At 39.5% G+C, this 11,933-nt stretch overlaps 1 protein-coding gene across 4 annotated transcripts; it reads left to right on the forward strand.

Moving 5' to 3' along the window:
• Positions 1-9,610, forward strand: LOC113638104 (transmembrane protein 11, mitochondrial). 4 transcript variants are annotated; one of them, XM_027139115.2, is made up of 4 exons: positions 1-230; positions 1,728-1,846; positions 2,907-2,971; positions 8,504-9,610. In XM_027139115.2, exons 1-4 carry the CDS (start codon positions 134-136, stop codon positions 9,021-9,023), a joined length of 801 nt encoding a protein of 266 aa, XP_026994916.1. In that variant the 5' UTR covers positions 1-133; the 3' UTR covers positions 9,024-9,610. The 4 variants fall into 4 exon arrangements, with proteins under 4 accessions (XP_026994916.1, XP_026994917.1, XP_026994920.1 ...); XM_027139116.2 differs by lacking the exon at positions 1-230 and adding an exon at positions 2,664-2,809 and having other exon boundaries at positions 1,745-1,846; XM_027139119.2 differs by lacking the exons at positions 1-230; positions 1,728-1,846; positions 2,907-2,971 and adding an exon at positions 6,130-6,337.
• Positions 9,611-11,933: the final 2,323 nt, after the last annotated feature.

The raw sequence follows: 11,933 nt of genomic DNA on the forward strand, positions 1-11,933 counted from the left end.
TGACCCTACAGCTGATTTCCTCGGATGGAGTGTTTCTGCTTGATGTTCGCTCGCGCTGCTTGGCTATGACTGCGCTTCTGGGGGATTTCGGTTCAGTCGTGGCGCGTTGACACGCAGCGATCCGCGAGACATTATGGCCCAGGCTGCTCAGATGAATGTCATCGAGATCAACAGCCCCGTTTGCGTTGAACACGACAAAAAACGACGCCAATTCACCATCCGGCTCAACGGTAACGCGACGTTCGTTACTGCTAACCTTGGCGCGTGCGCGCGCGAGCGCCTGCATGTTACCTTTGTTTTCATAAAAAGCCTTAGCAGTGACACGAGCTTAGCCGCTTCGCTAGTTAGCTCGCTAGCTCCTTAGCATGAAGATGTCCGTGTGGCGAATTAACTTTTTTTTCTGTCGCCAGGAAAAGTAGTGAAAACCGTGAAGTGTTTTGTACTGAACCTCGTGTTGTCTCTGTGTTTCAACTCATTCGGTTCAAGCTTAAAGTTTTTCAGCTCGCTTTGGTTTAGCTTAGAAACTAATGTGTTGTTTTTAATTACACACGTTAGCCAGGACTCGTATTGCTTCATGTACACAGCAACAGTCTGCAGTCTTTATACACGGACAAATCTTCCTCATGGGTCTTTAGTTTCTTTGTCTTTTTAAATTGAGTGAAAACTTGAATTATTTATGGTTTTGACTTCGACTTCCTGTTAGGATTAGGATTAGAATCAGGCCTCTCTGTTAGTGTTGTCCTGTTTAACAGACCTGCACTAGACTTCATGCACTTTAATTGAGTCGAGTCAAGAAGCTTTTATGGTCATTACAACCATATATAGCTGTTGCAGTACACAGTGAAATGAGACAACGTTTCTCCAGGATTGTGGTGCTACATAAAACAAAGACAGGGCTAAGGACTTAGTAAGTTAGTCCTAGATACATAAAGTGCAACTGTGCAAACAGTGCAGGACAAGACAGTGCAGGACAAAAATACAGGAGAAATACAAGTTACAATTCCAAAAGAAGTTTTATAATTGAGGTAAATGAGACTTCACACCTGATACCTGGCAGCACAGTGATGGCATGATGGTGTGTGGAATTGAGTACTTGTTATAAAAAAAAAGAAGAAAATGAAGTGTGTGCATCTGGCAAGGATATCAAATAATAATTTTCTTATATTCTGCATTCCACCTTCTACCACAGTAGCTTGTCATCAGTTATTATAATTGTTATTAAAATGTCATAACTATTTATATTCCCATACTTCTCTTTGGAGATGAACAAAGTACATCTATCTCTCTTTCTCTCTCTAATTAATATATATATATATATGTCTTTCATTAACCTCTCAATTTTTCTTTGTTTAAATACAAATGTTATTTTTTACACAATCGTACACTGTATCACATGCAGGGAAATTATTTTTTTTGACTGATTGTCTCGTCAAATAGCCCAAAGTATAAAGCTGGAAATATATAAACAAAAATCAAAACATTTTACAGTGGCCATCTCAGTACCCAGTATCTTATATGAGGAAGAAAAAACTGGCAACATAACAACACTTACTTAAGCTGTTAATTAAAAAAAAGAGAGAGAGAATTTAAAAAAAATTATTTTTTCCCCCTTTATTAAAGTGATAATACAAAAAAGTAAGTAAACCTTACAATGGGTTTTTTGTGTGAATTAAATTTCTTTGTCTCTTTATGTTGGAAGGGTGTGACAGTAGTTTTTTGTGTACTAGGTTCTTACGATAGAGCCGTGTTGCTGTATGAATATGTGGGGAAGAAGACAGTGGATCTGCAACACACAGAGGTTCCTGATGCTTTCCGAGGACGAGGAATTGCCAAGCACCTGGCCAAGGTTGAGTATTACAATATATCAGTATTTCATTGTGGACTAGTGTGATGGTTAACTGTATTAATCATGTAAGTAGAATCAAATATATCACATTTAAAAATCGGATGGAGCACATGCAATCTGGTCACATCACTACAGACCGGAAGAGTTTTGTACCATGAGGCTAGTGAGGTTGTTAATCTTATGGTCAGAAGTTTCTGGCTGATTTATATTCTCCTTAGAGGTTTATATTAATTCAGAGATGTTTATTTACCTTTTTATCTGAATTGTGTCAGCATCAGAGGAAAAAAATGTTCCTTTAGGCTTTCAGACACAGAAATCAGAATCAGAATAAGATTTATTGGCCAAGTGTGTTGACACACACAAGGAATTTGGTTCCAGGTGTTTGTGACTCTCAAAAGTACAGACATAAATAACACTATACTATACAAACTATACGAGACAAGGCAGACGACGAGATACAATAAAGACTAGAGTATGAACGATCAGTTATGTTAAGAATAAAAATAAAACAGAGATAATATTGTAAACAAATGTACTGATATTTCAAATCTTAAAGATGCATTTTTAATTCTTCCAAAAATTTGATTCAATAAACAAAGTCTTAGCAAACGGATCGAATTAAACATAATGAGTTTGTGCCACAACAGGAATCATTTTAATTTAACGTAAATAGTGCTCAAAGTTTCCTCACCTCTTTCTCAGGCACTGTAGATCACATTAGCAGACTGGTGTCAAATGAATGCTGCATAAGAGCTCGTTTAAACAGTTTTATTGTGGTTATGTAGCCACAATAAACTTGACCTATTATGTGTGTCAGTCGAATGTTCAGGACTTCAGGTTCTCCAGGAAAGAATGTGATCATACATACAAATGCATCTTTAAATTTCATCTCAGCCATGAAAGTCAGTGGCTTTCATCATGTACAAGGCAGTTTCTTGGCAGTTCGCTGTGCATCTGCAAATGGTACCCGCATTTTCCAGATAGTAATCAATATGCTTTACTTGACCTGTTGGATGTGGTTTTTTTATTCTGACTACTCGTTTCCTCCTCTTCTTTTTAGGCAGCAATGGATTTTGTGGTCGAGGAAGACCTCAGGGCTCACCTGACCTGCTGGTACATTCAAAAGTATGTGAAAGAAAACCCTCACCCTCACTACCTGGAGCACATCATCATCCATTGAGGGAGATGCCAACAGGATGAAAAGACTCCTGTTTCTGACAGATCATTTGAGCTTGAGGGGAAGGGGGGTTTTGACTGGAACTGGTCTTCACTGAGAGTGATGGTGTGTGTGTGTGTGTGTGTGTGTGTGTGTGTGTGTGTGTGTGTGTGTGTGTGTGTGTGTGTGTGTGTGTGAGTGAGAGAGAGAGAGAGAATGTTTGGAGGTGACAAGATAAAATTATCAGCGACTGTACAGACAACGCTGCAGGCGTATCTACAATGTTTGAAGCTTGCGTTTTCCAAGAGAGGGTGGGACAACTGTGTGCTTTGTGAGCAAAATGGACCTGTTTTTAAAGCCCTAATGACTTTGTGGTTATGGGATCCACATGCCAAAATGCCAAAACAGGGTTCCATGAATACCATTCACAAAAAGAAACAAAACAGCAATTTTTGTTACTTCACATGCCTTTCTAGCCTAATGCCTTGAGGTCTAAATGGTGCTCAAAACACATGCATGCAAAAAAAGTAACCTAAAGATGACCTTGGTCACTGTAGCAGCCATGTTTTGTGAGCGAGTGTGTATTTAGACACCATGTGGAAACTAGGGGCGAGTAAGAAGGAGATACTTTTGATACAATACGCACAACCAACGCCATACTCTAAGGGGCAGACGCTCTCAGGATTAACACTTGACAAACAGCACTGCCCTTCAGAACAGGGAGCGTGTAATGTGTGTTTGCATAACAGAAGCATGGTGTGAGATCTGTCATCTGTGTGCATTAATGTGTAAGGTAAATGTGCGTTATTCCTGTTCCTACCGTTTTCTCATGGCCTTATTAATCATGGTGTCCAGGAAGGCCACCGATAAACAGGGTAAGTAAGGTGCTCAAACTACAGGGGCACAGTCTGTCTGCCCTTACAATATAACTGTAGGAACATGCACCATTGTGACGAGAATGAAGGTCGTGCTCTCTGAATATTTAGAAGCTTGCCATAGTCTGTAATAACTCTCACAAGAGCATGATTCGTACAGATAAACCAGGCCTGAAATTCATCAGTTTGTACACATTCATGTACTCTGTATTAATATTCAAGTTTTAAAATAAAGGTATAGATGTCATATTACTGTAATTAATAGTTTAGTAGGCCTGTAATAGTCTCTATAACTACCTTCAGTCATGTGTCAGAGAACTGTGTGAAATCACGTTTGTAAGAGGTCTAGCTGCCTCATATCCCTAATTCGAGAGCTCTGACTCAAATCCCTACTACGTGAGATCTAGCTGCCTCAAATCCCTACTTCAAGATATCTAGCTGCTTCAAATCCCTACTATGAGAGATCTAGTGGCTTTAAATCCCTTATATGAGAAAACCAGCAGCCTTGGACCCCTGTAGTAAGAGATCTAGCTGCCTCAAAGCTAAATTGGAGTGATATTAATGTTTTCAGTCTGGATTACATTCATGCATTGTTGGATTAGTCCATTGTCTAATGTGTCTAAACTCACATATAAGATGCTTTAATTTTATTCCTATATAAATGTCACCTGTCATTTAATCCCTATTTATAATCCCATGTGACTATGTTTAAAAGAAAAAAAAATTGGTGCAGAGAAGCATTTATGTAATTTGAAAATAAAATGAAAAAAAATTATTGACCGAATAATGTAGACCCCAGTAGTATGTTATCTAATTACATGTAAAGACAAAAATTGTTGACAAAATGTTATCAGTGGTTATTAGAGCACATCCCAGTTAATCCAATAACAGAGTCAGTGAGTGCATCCAAGTAGCAGCACTGGACATTTTGGTTGATCTACTAAAGAGCGATTTAGGATTTTCTGTGAAAACACAAAAGCAAGACTGTCAAAGCCTTTGCTTGCAAACGCCCGTGTAATAAATGGATCTATTCCTCTTTGCTTAACAATCAGTTTTTTATTTTCTAAGCATTGTTTTTCTCACCAGAGGCTTTTCATAGTCAGTACATTGTGTCTTATCTGAGATCATTACCATACATTCTGCATGTTACTGTCTTCACAATAGACCACTGTCTCTCTGCAGATGGTCGATGGGGAACTTCTCCTACACACACCATGACACTAGACCATATGTTTTGCCAAATGGACATTGACACTACTACAGATCTACTTTATAAACCTTGTCGCTACCACTGCAAGTCTGATCCCAAATCAGGAAGCACCTCTTAGTTGTGTAAATGTGATATTGCCATAATTCCATGCTAAGCAGTGTACATGGCCTACTTGTCTCAAATCACATTGCTGAGAATGCAAGCTGCCTCAATTCCATCTCTTAAGAGTCTAACTGCATGCCTCAAGTAAGATCTCTGAGAGTTCTAACTGCATGCCTCAAGTAACATCCCTGAGAGTTCTAACTGCATGCCTCAGGTAAGATCTCTGAGGTCTAATTGCATGCCTTGAGTAACATCTCTGAGAGGTCTAACTGCATGCCTCAAGTAACATCTCTGAGGTCTAACTGCATGCCTCAAGAAATATCTCGGAGGTCCAGCTCTCATACATCAGCTCTATGAATCTTATAGCTGACTCAAATCAGCTTCTAAGAGGTTTAGCTCCTTCAGATCAACATTTACAGCATTTAGCAGACGCTTATGCAGATTGACTTACATTTTTTAATTTCAATTTATACAACTGAGCAATTGAGGGCAGTGGCAGCTTGGTGGACCTGAGGTTCGAACCTTCTGATCAGTAGTCAAACACCTTAACCACTGAGCTACCACATCCCAGTTCAAGTCTTGGGGAGATGCAGCTGTCTCAGATCATGGCTCTGAAAGGTCTCACATCCTCAGTTTGTGCCTCAAAGAGGATTAGTATCCTCAACTCATGCCTTTAGCTTTAAAACTCGAATTTCAAACCTCTAATCACATCCCTGACAAGTCCTGCTGCCTAGAATCAAGTTCCTGTGTAGGATCTGACTGCCGTCATTGTTCGTTTTGGATTCACCTGTAGTGTTGTAGGTATTTTGACCAAATCCTGTCAAGTGAAACGTTTATGTTAATGTTTATATTTTCACAGTCAAAAATGTTTTGTGTATGTTTGCACTCCAGCGTTAAACCTTTGACCCATTTGGCACGGGACAGTTAGTGAACCAGAGGCTACGTATCAGACCCGGGTTTCATGCGCACACACACACACACACGCACAAAAAGCGCTGCTGCAGGGGGAGACAGTGAGCGGACGGCTGCACGTGCGAAGCGTTTACCGAGCACTAGCTGCTTGTTTCGCCTCCTCGTGAGCGCGTGCCAGCTCGGTGAGCCTCGCGCCATAGACGTCAGTGCTGTAGCGTGGGAAGAACACATTATGGGTGAGTCTGAAATCTTCAGCTGAGCGCTTAATAAGACCTGCTGAGCTTACAAGGGAGGTCCAGATTGTCAGTGGAAAGCCTTTGTGCAGCGTTTGCACAAACAAACGGTTTTGTCCTGTGTGTGTGTGTGTGTGTGTGTGTGTGTGTGTGTGTGTGTGTGTGTGTGTTGTCCTTGCGTTCGATTGGCTGTTACGAAACATTTCAATACCCATAAAACGATCTGAACATTCACTGTGTTTAATGGCTAGGTAAAAAAAAAAAAAAACCACTTCATTTATCTTTTATTTTCATTATTATTATTTTTTTTATCATCAATTTAGCATTTGTCACACACCTGACCTCTAAATTGACATTTTTAGGATATTAATATCTTTCGAACAAATAGAAGTGGTAGGCGCCTCGTTAGACAAGTGGTGTACCGGGAAGTGTAGTCTGGTGTAGTCACATCAGCCTTAGAACGCGATGAGAAGGAAACTACACTACCCATAGTGCTTTGCTACACTTTTTTTTACGTCATCGACAACGTACTGGTTCTCCAAGATGGCGTCGTTGGGAAGGAGGCGCGGTGTCCCAGTCAACAGGGAGAGGTCAGTTAAGACTAAAACATTAGCTCAAAATCAGATTTTGACATAAAAATACTCGCGTTCGTGTTGAGCTACGAAGCAGAGTGTTTATGTCTAAATTACCGAGCTGTGTGGTGTTTAGAACGGCTCTGGAAAGTGTGAAAATGTTGTTTTCTTTCGCCTCATGTGATGTTTTTCTTGGCTTCTTTGCCCCAAACTAGCCAGCTAGCCTAAAAAAACATTGAGAGAAACTAATATATAAACGCTTCGCTTTAATAAATAACCGACCAGGTGAAATATGAAAATGTCGTCTTTGTTGTTTTTAAAATAACTTTAAAGCTGCGGGACGAGTTTTGTTTAGCAGAATTGTGTCTCCTGAGCTAACAAGCTAGCAAAGAAATACAAGTTGTTAAACTGTCAGCTAGTTAGCAGGCACAGCCAAATAAATCTTATAAGCGTTGGCTAGTTAGTAACCTTCAACGTTTACACGTCCCAAATAAAATTGTACTCTGTGGTAAACTTGGAATTTTTGCCGAAACGAATATATGAAAGTCATGAAGTACTAAAGTAAGCAGTGACAGTTTTCCTTTGCGAACTTTTACCAACTCTCAGACCAACCGACCTTTTACTACTGATCAAAATTTTGCTAAATAATCATTATTATATTTCCATATAGTCGATATTTATTTATTGATCTGAACTGTCTACATGTTGACGTACAATAATCGATGGCATGTAAATGTTTAACCCTTTTTTTCAAGGGGGGGGGGGTGGGCTGCCTTTAATGTCGTTTGCGTTCATTCTAGGCAATAAAAAGCCATTTCACAATAAAGAGATTGATGTATTTAATTATTTCTTATGCATTGATGCCTTTTTCTGTTTTATATAAATGCACAGACAGATTGAAATTAAAACTACTCATTTTCATTTGAATTTTTTTTTCTTTTTTTTTTTTTGGAAAAGTGCCTATTGTTGTCTGTTAAACATTTGTTTGGACATCCTCATATTATCTGACTCCAGAATCCACTCCAATTTCACGTCTTTCTCTTTTCGTGATGCTGTGGATGCTGTGAAATTGATGCTCTTTCAATTTCAGTTGAATTTAAATGTTGCTCATGTTAGTTAGTCCCAGGGCTTTATCTTATCACAGTTTTAAAACACGGGGACGGATCATTTGATATGTAATGATATGTGACTTGTGTATTACTTGTTTTTTTTTTTTAATTTATTGGACTTTACACATTCTATTGTAGTGTTTTAATTATGTCTTATAACTATTTCCTATAGCATAAATTAAATTATATAAATCTCTTGTCCACTCCTGAATTTAGTTTTTCAGTTTCTTGATTTTTTTATTTCGGTGCATAACCACATGGCTAATAACATTAAAACATTTTGAAGGAATCTGAACATGTATAAAAATGTATAAAAATGTATAAAAGTTGTTATGACTAAGAACACTGAGTGATTCGATTTGTAAGTTTAAACAATAAAAGGTGATTTATTTATTTATTTTCATGATTTTAGAAATATTGCTAGATTTGAGTTTATAGTGGACTACAGTGACCCTATTATTAACTTGATCTTTTTCCTCCATCTTTAGGGGAGTGATGGCGGCGGCGGGTGAGTGTTACATTGTGCACGAGATCTACAATGGTGAGAATGCGCAGGAGCAGTTTGAGTATGAGCTGGAGCAGGCACTGGAGGCACAGTATCGCTACATCGTCATTGAGCCGACACGCATTGGAGACGAGACGGCGCGTTGGGTGGCTGTCGGGAACTGCCTGCACAAGACGGCCGTACTAGCGGGCACTGCGTGTCTCTTTACACCGTTGGCACTGCCTGCTGAGTATTCCCGCTACGTAGCTCTGCCCGCTGGTGCCCTCAGCCTGGCCTGCGCTGCTCTCTACGGCATCTCATGGCAGTTTGACCCGTGCTGCAAGTACCAGGTGGAGTATGACAGCCGGAAGCTAGCGCGCCTGCCGCTGCATACGCTCACCTCGTCCACACCCGTGGTGCTGGTGCGCCGCGACGACGTGCACAGAAAGAGACTGCACAACACAATAGCGCTCGCCGCCCTGGTCTACTGCGCCAAGAAGATCTACGAACTGTATGCCGTATGAACATACATGCACACACACACCACCTACACACAGTGACACAAGTACAGATACATCATCTCACACACACGTACACACACACACTCACACTGGGAGGGAGGTGAGAAGCACTACTAAGTACAAAGAGACACAAATGCAACAAAGTCAACAGGCAGATGGATGCAGGGACAAAGAGAGCGATCACCCAGAAAGTGAAGAACCTTGCAGCGCTCTCTTTTCCCATCTGTACATTTCATTCGAAGAACGGAATACTGGGTGGGATGAGAGGATGAATGGATGAGAACATGGTGCAAGGGGGGGTTTATGGTTTATTGGAGAATTTAAGATTCTTCCCCTCTCATATCTGCACTGTTAAGTGACATCAGCAATGCACTTGACAAGCCGCTTCCCCTCTTTTCTCTCCTTATCACTGAGTTCCTGCACCTGCGCAGCGACAGTCGGACCGTGACAGCAAGGTGGACGGCGAACACACAGACATGTTTTAAGTATTACTTTCAAGCCATGTCTCTACCCCCCTCCCCTGTGTAGTTTTACTGTACCCTGCCTTGGTGCATCACCTTTTCATTAAACAGTAGGAGATTTAACCTCAATGTCATCTTTGCTGACCTTTTATTTTAACCTTTAATTTCAGTGCTCTTAGAATGGTTGGGAAGTTAAATACAACTCTTTTTCTGATGTACTGTTAGTGCATAGAAGTCTAAAACTAGTGTTCGTGGAAACGTACAGACTTGAAAGCAGGTCTTCATTTTGTTTCTGAAGTGTGTAAGATTTGTGTTAATTTATTTCTATTAGACAAACCTGATGATTTACTCATTAGCGCTGTCTGCACCCTTGCTCTATTTGTTTTGTTACTGGGTTCTTCTCAATATTCTGCAATGAATCCAATGGTATAACTTGCTGTCATTCCACAATTGCAGTTTCTACCTGGGTTCAGTTTCCATACAAAAGTCTGATATTCTGGCCAAACATCTGCTATTCAAATATCCTTAATTATTTATGCCATGAATTTAATACAGTACTTAAACTCTGCTACCCATAAATGTTTTCTCCACACACACAAGGATTGAAACGGTGTAGAACAAATCTGATCTCAAACCCACTTCTGTTATTTTTACACCACATGCTCTGAACTAATATGAGATTAAGTTAAGTGTGTTCAAAATAGAGCTATGGTGGATATTAAGCTCTACACAGGATGCTACAACACTCTGTGGTAAAAACTCACTTCATGAAACAGATTTATTCCGGGTTTTGTTTCTATCCCACACACACAGAGAGCGAGCCTCAATTTTTAAACCTTTTGTACGGTTGAAATCTCACAGATCGTCTTTTGCCCAAACACAAATATTGCTAGTGTACAGTGCTTTAAGGACTGGGCCTTAAACACATCGTCAACACTGTACAGCAGGGGCATCCAACCTTCTCTGGAAAGGACCTTTTGTGGGTGCATGTTTTTTGTTCCTGTCCAGAAGGAGCCACACCTGATTTCATGTTTAATCTTGGCTTTCAGTAAACTCATTGGTGTGGATTCTGCTTGGTAAAAAATAAATCCTGCACCCACGCCAGCTTTTTCCGGATAAGATTAAACACTCCTGTCATATCGAATCGTTTGTAAGGATTTGTACTATGTTGCTGTTGTAGCCAGAAGCTTGTCTCTTACTTCAGACAACGTGGAGGACAAGTGAGGGCCATCGGGTGACGACATGTTGCTTCTGAAACACGGAAAGTTATGGAACTGTAAATTACAGTTTACTACCTGAAATGCTTTTACCAAATGCATTTTATGACCCTGCACGTAGCCCTGGAAGTGAACTGAAACGGACAGACGCGTCTATGGAAACGTATCGTGACGTTTCTTTAACTCTTCTGACAAACATATAACAAGAAATGCAAACTTCAACCCAGACCACAAACGTATCACTGATGCTGTGAAAACCTTAAATGTATTTTATAGCAGTGTGTTTTATCCTCCTCAAAGGTGCAACGTGGAGCTTTTGTTGCCACCTGAAACCACTGGTTTAGTTATTTGAAGAGAACTTGTTAATTAAACAAGTAACATCTGTTCCTGTGTGCTTGGATGGAAAACCTTCAGCCATAATTGGCTTTAAGATAAGAGCGAGTGCTCTTTTTTTTTTTTAATTTTTCTCTCAAGAGAACACTTAAGTAAACTGTTCTTAACAGTGGGGTTTTTTCCTTTAAATAAAGGTTTCCAACTTACTATTAAAAAAAAAACTTACCCAAAGCAAATGTGCAATTCTTCAAACCACTTGTCGCTGCTGTCTAAAAACAAATGTATTGTTTGTTCAAAATTCTAAGTGACGGAAATAATCCACCATTCTTTTTTTTTTTTTTTATTTGTCAATTTTGGTTAAAATTTGTGGTGGTGGTTTTATATATTTTATTTTATTTATTTATTTGTAGGCCAGACTAAACAAAATAATTCTGCCAGATTTGACAAAACTTTCAGTCATGCTGGATTTCTTGTACGTTAATGAATGTTGATTTAGCTATAAAGTGCAAGGCTGATTCATGATACGGCAGATTTAGAGTTAATGACTCCAACTCCATAAAAGATAAAGCTCACTGGGAGCTGAAATGAGAGCAAAACAGCAGCTGATATTTGGCCAATCAAAAATCTATTATTATTTTTTAGCAAGGTAAACCGAAAGGTCTGCAATGTAGATACAAATTACAGAAACGTTAAATGGAAAAAAAAGTGAAGTAAATGAAATGACGGAAACAAAAAGACGTGGAAGCAAGCACAGGGAAACTGTCATGTTTAATTTTTTATTGTCTTTGTGACTAATTTAATCATCTCCGTAGGGATGTTTACGTGTATAACAAATGTCTTGTGTAAATACTCTATTCAAATGAACTTTTCTCGAATAAATTTGTTCGTATCCAGAGAGATAA

This window comes from Tachysurus fulvidraco, chromosome 15 (assembly GCF_022655615.1).
Source record: "Tachysurus fulvidraco isolate hzauxx_2018 chromosome 15, HZAU_PFXX_2.0, whole genome shotgun sequence".
Lineage (NCBI taxonomy): Eukaryota > Metazoa > Chordata > Actinopteri > Siluriformes > Bagridae > Tachysurus > Tachysurus fulvidraco.

What these genes read in the sequence shown, in the direction of transcription:
- LOC113638104 (XM_027139115.2), top strand. Translation starts at nt 134, where the DNA reads ATGGCCCAGGCTGCTCAGATGAATGTCATCGAGATCAACAGCCCCGTT. An exon ending in ATTCACCATCCGGCTCAACG is followed by an intron (nt 231 to 1,727) that starts GTAACGCGACGT and finishes TTTGTGTACTAG; the next exon opens with GTTCTTACGATAGAGCCGTG. An exon ending in ACCTGCTGGTACATTCAAAA is followed by an intron (nt 2,972 to 8,503) that starts GTATGTGAAAGA and finishes CTCCATCTTTAG; the next exon opens with GGGAGTGATGGCGGCGGCGG.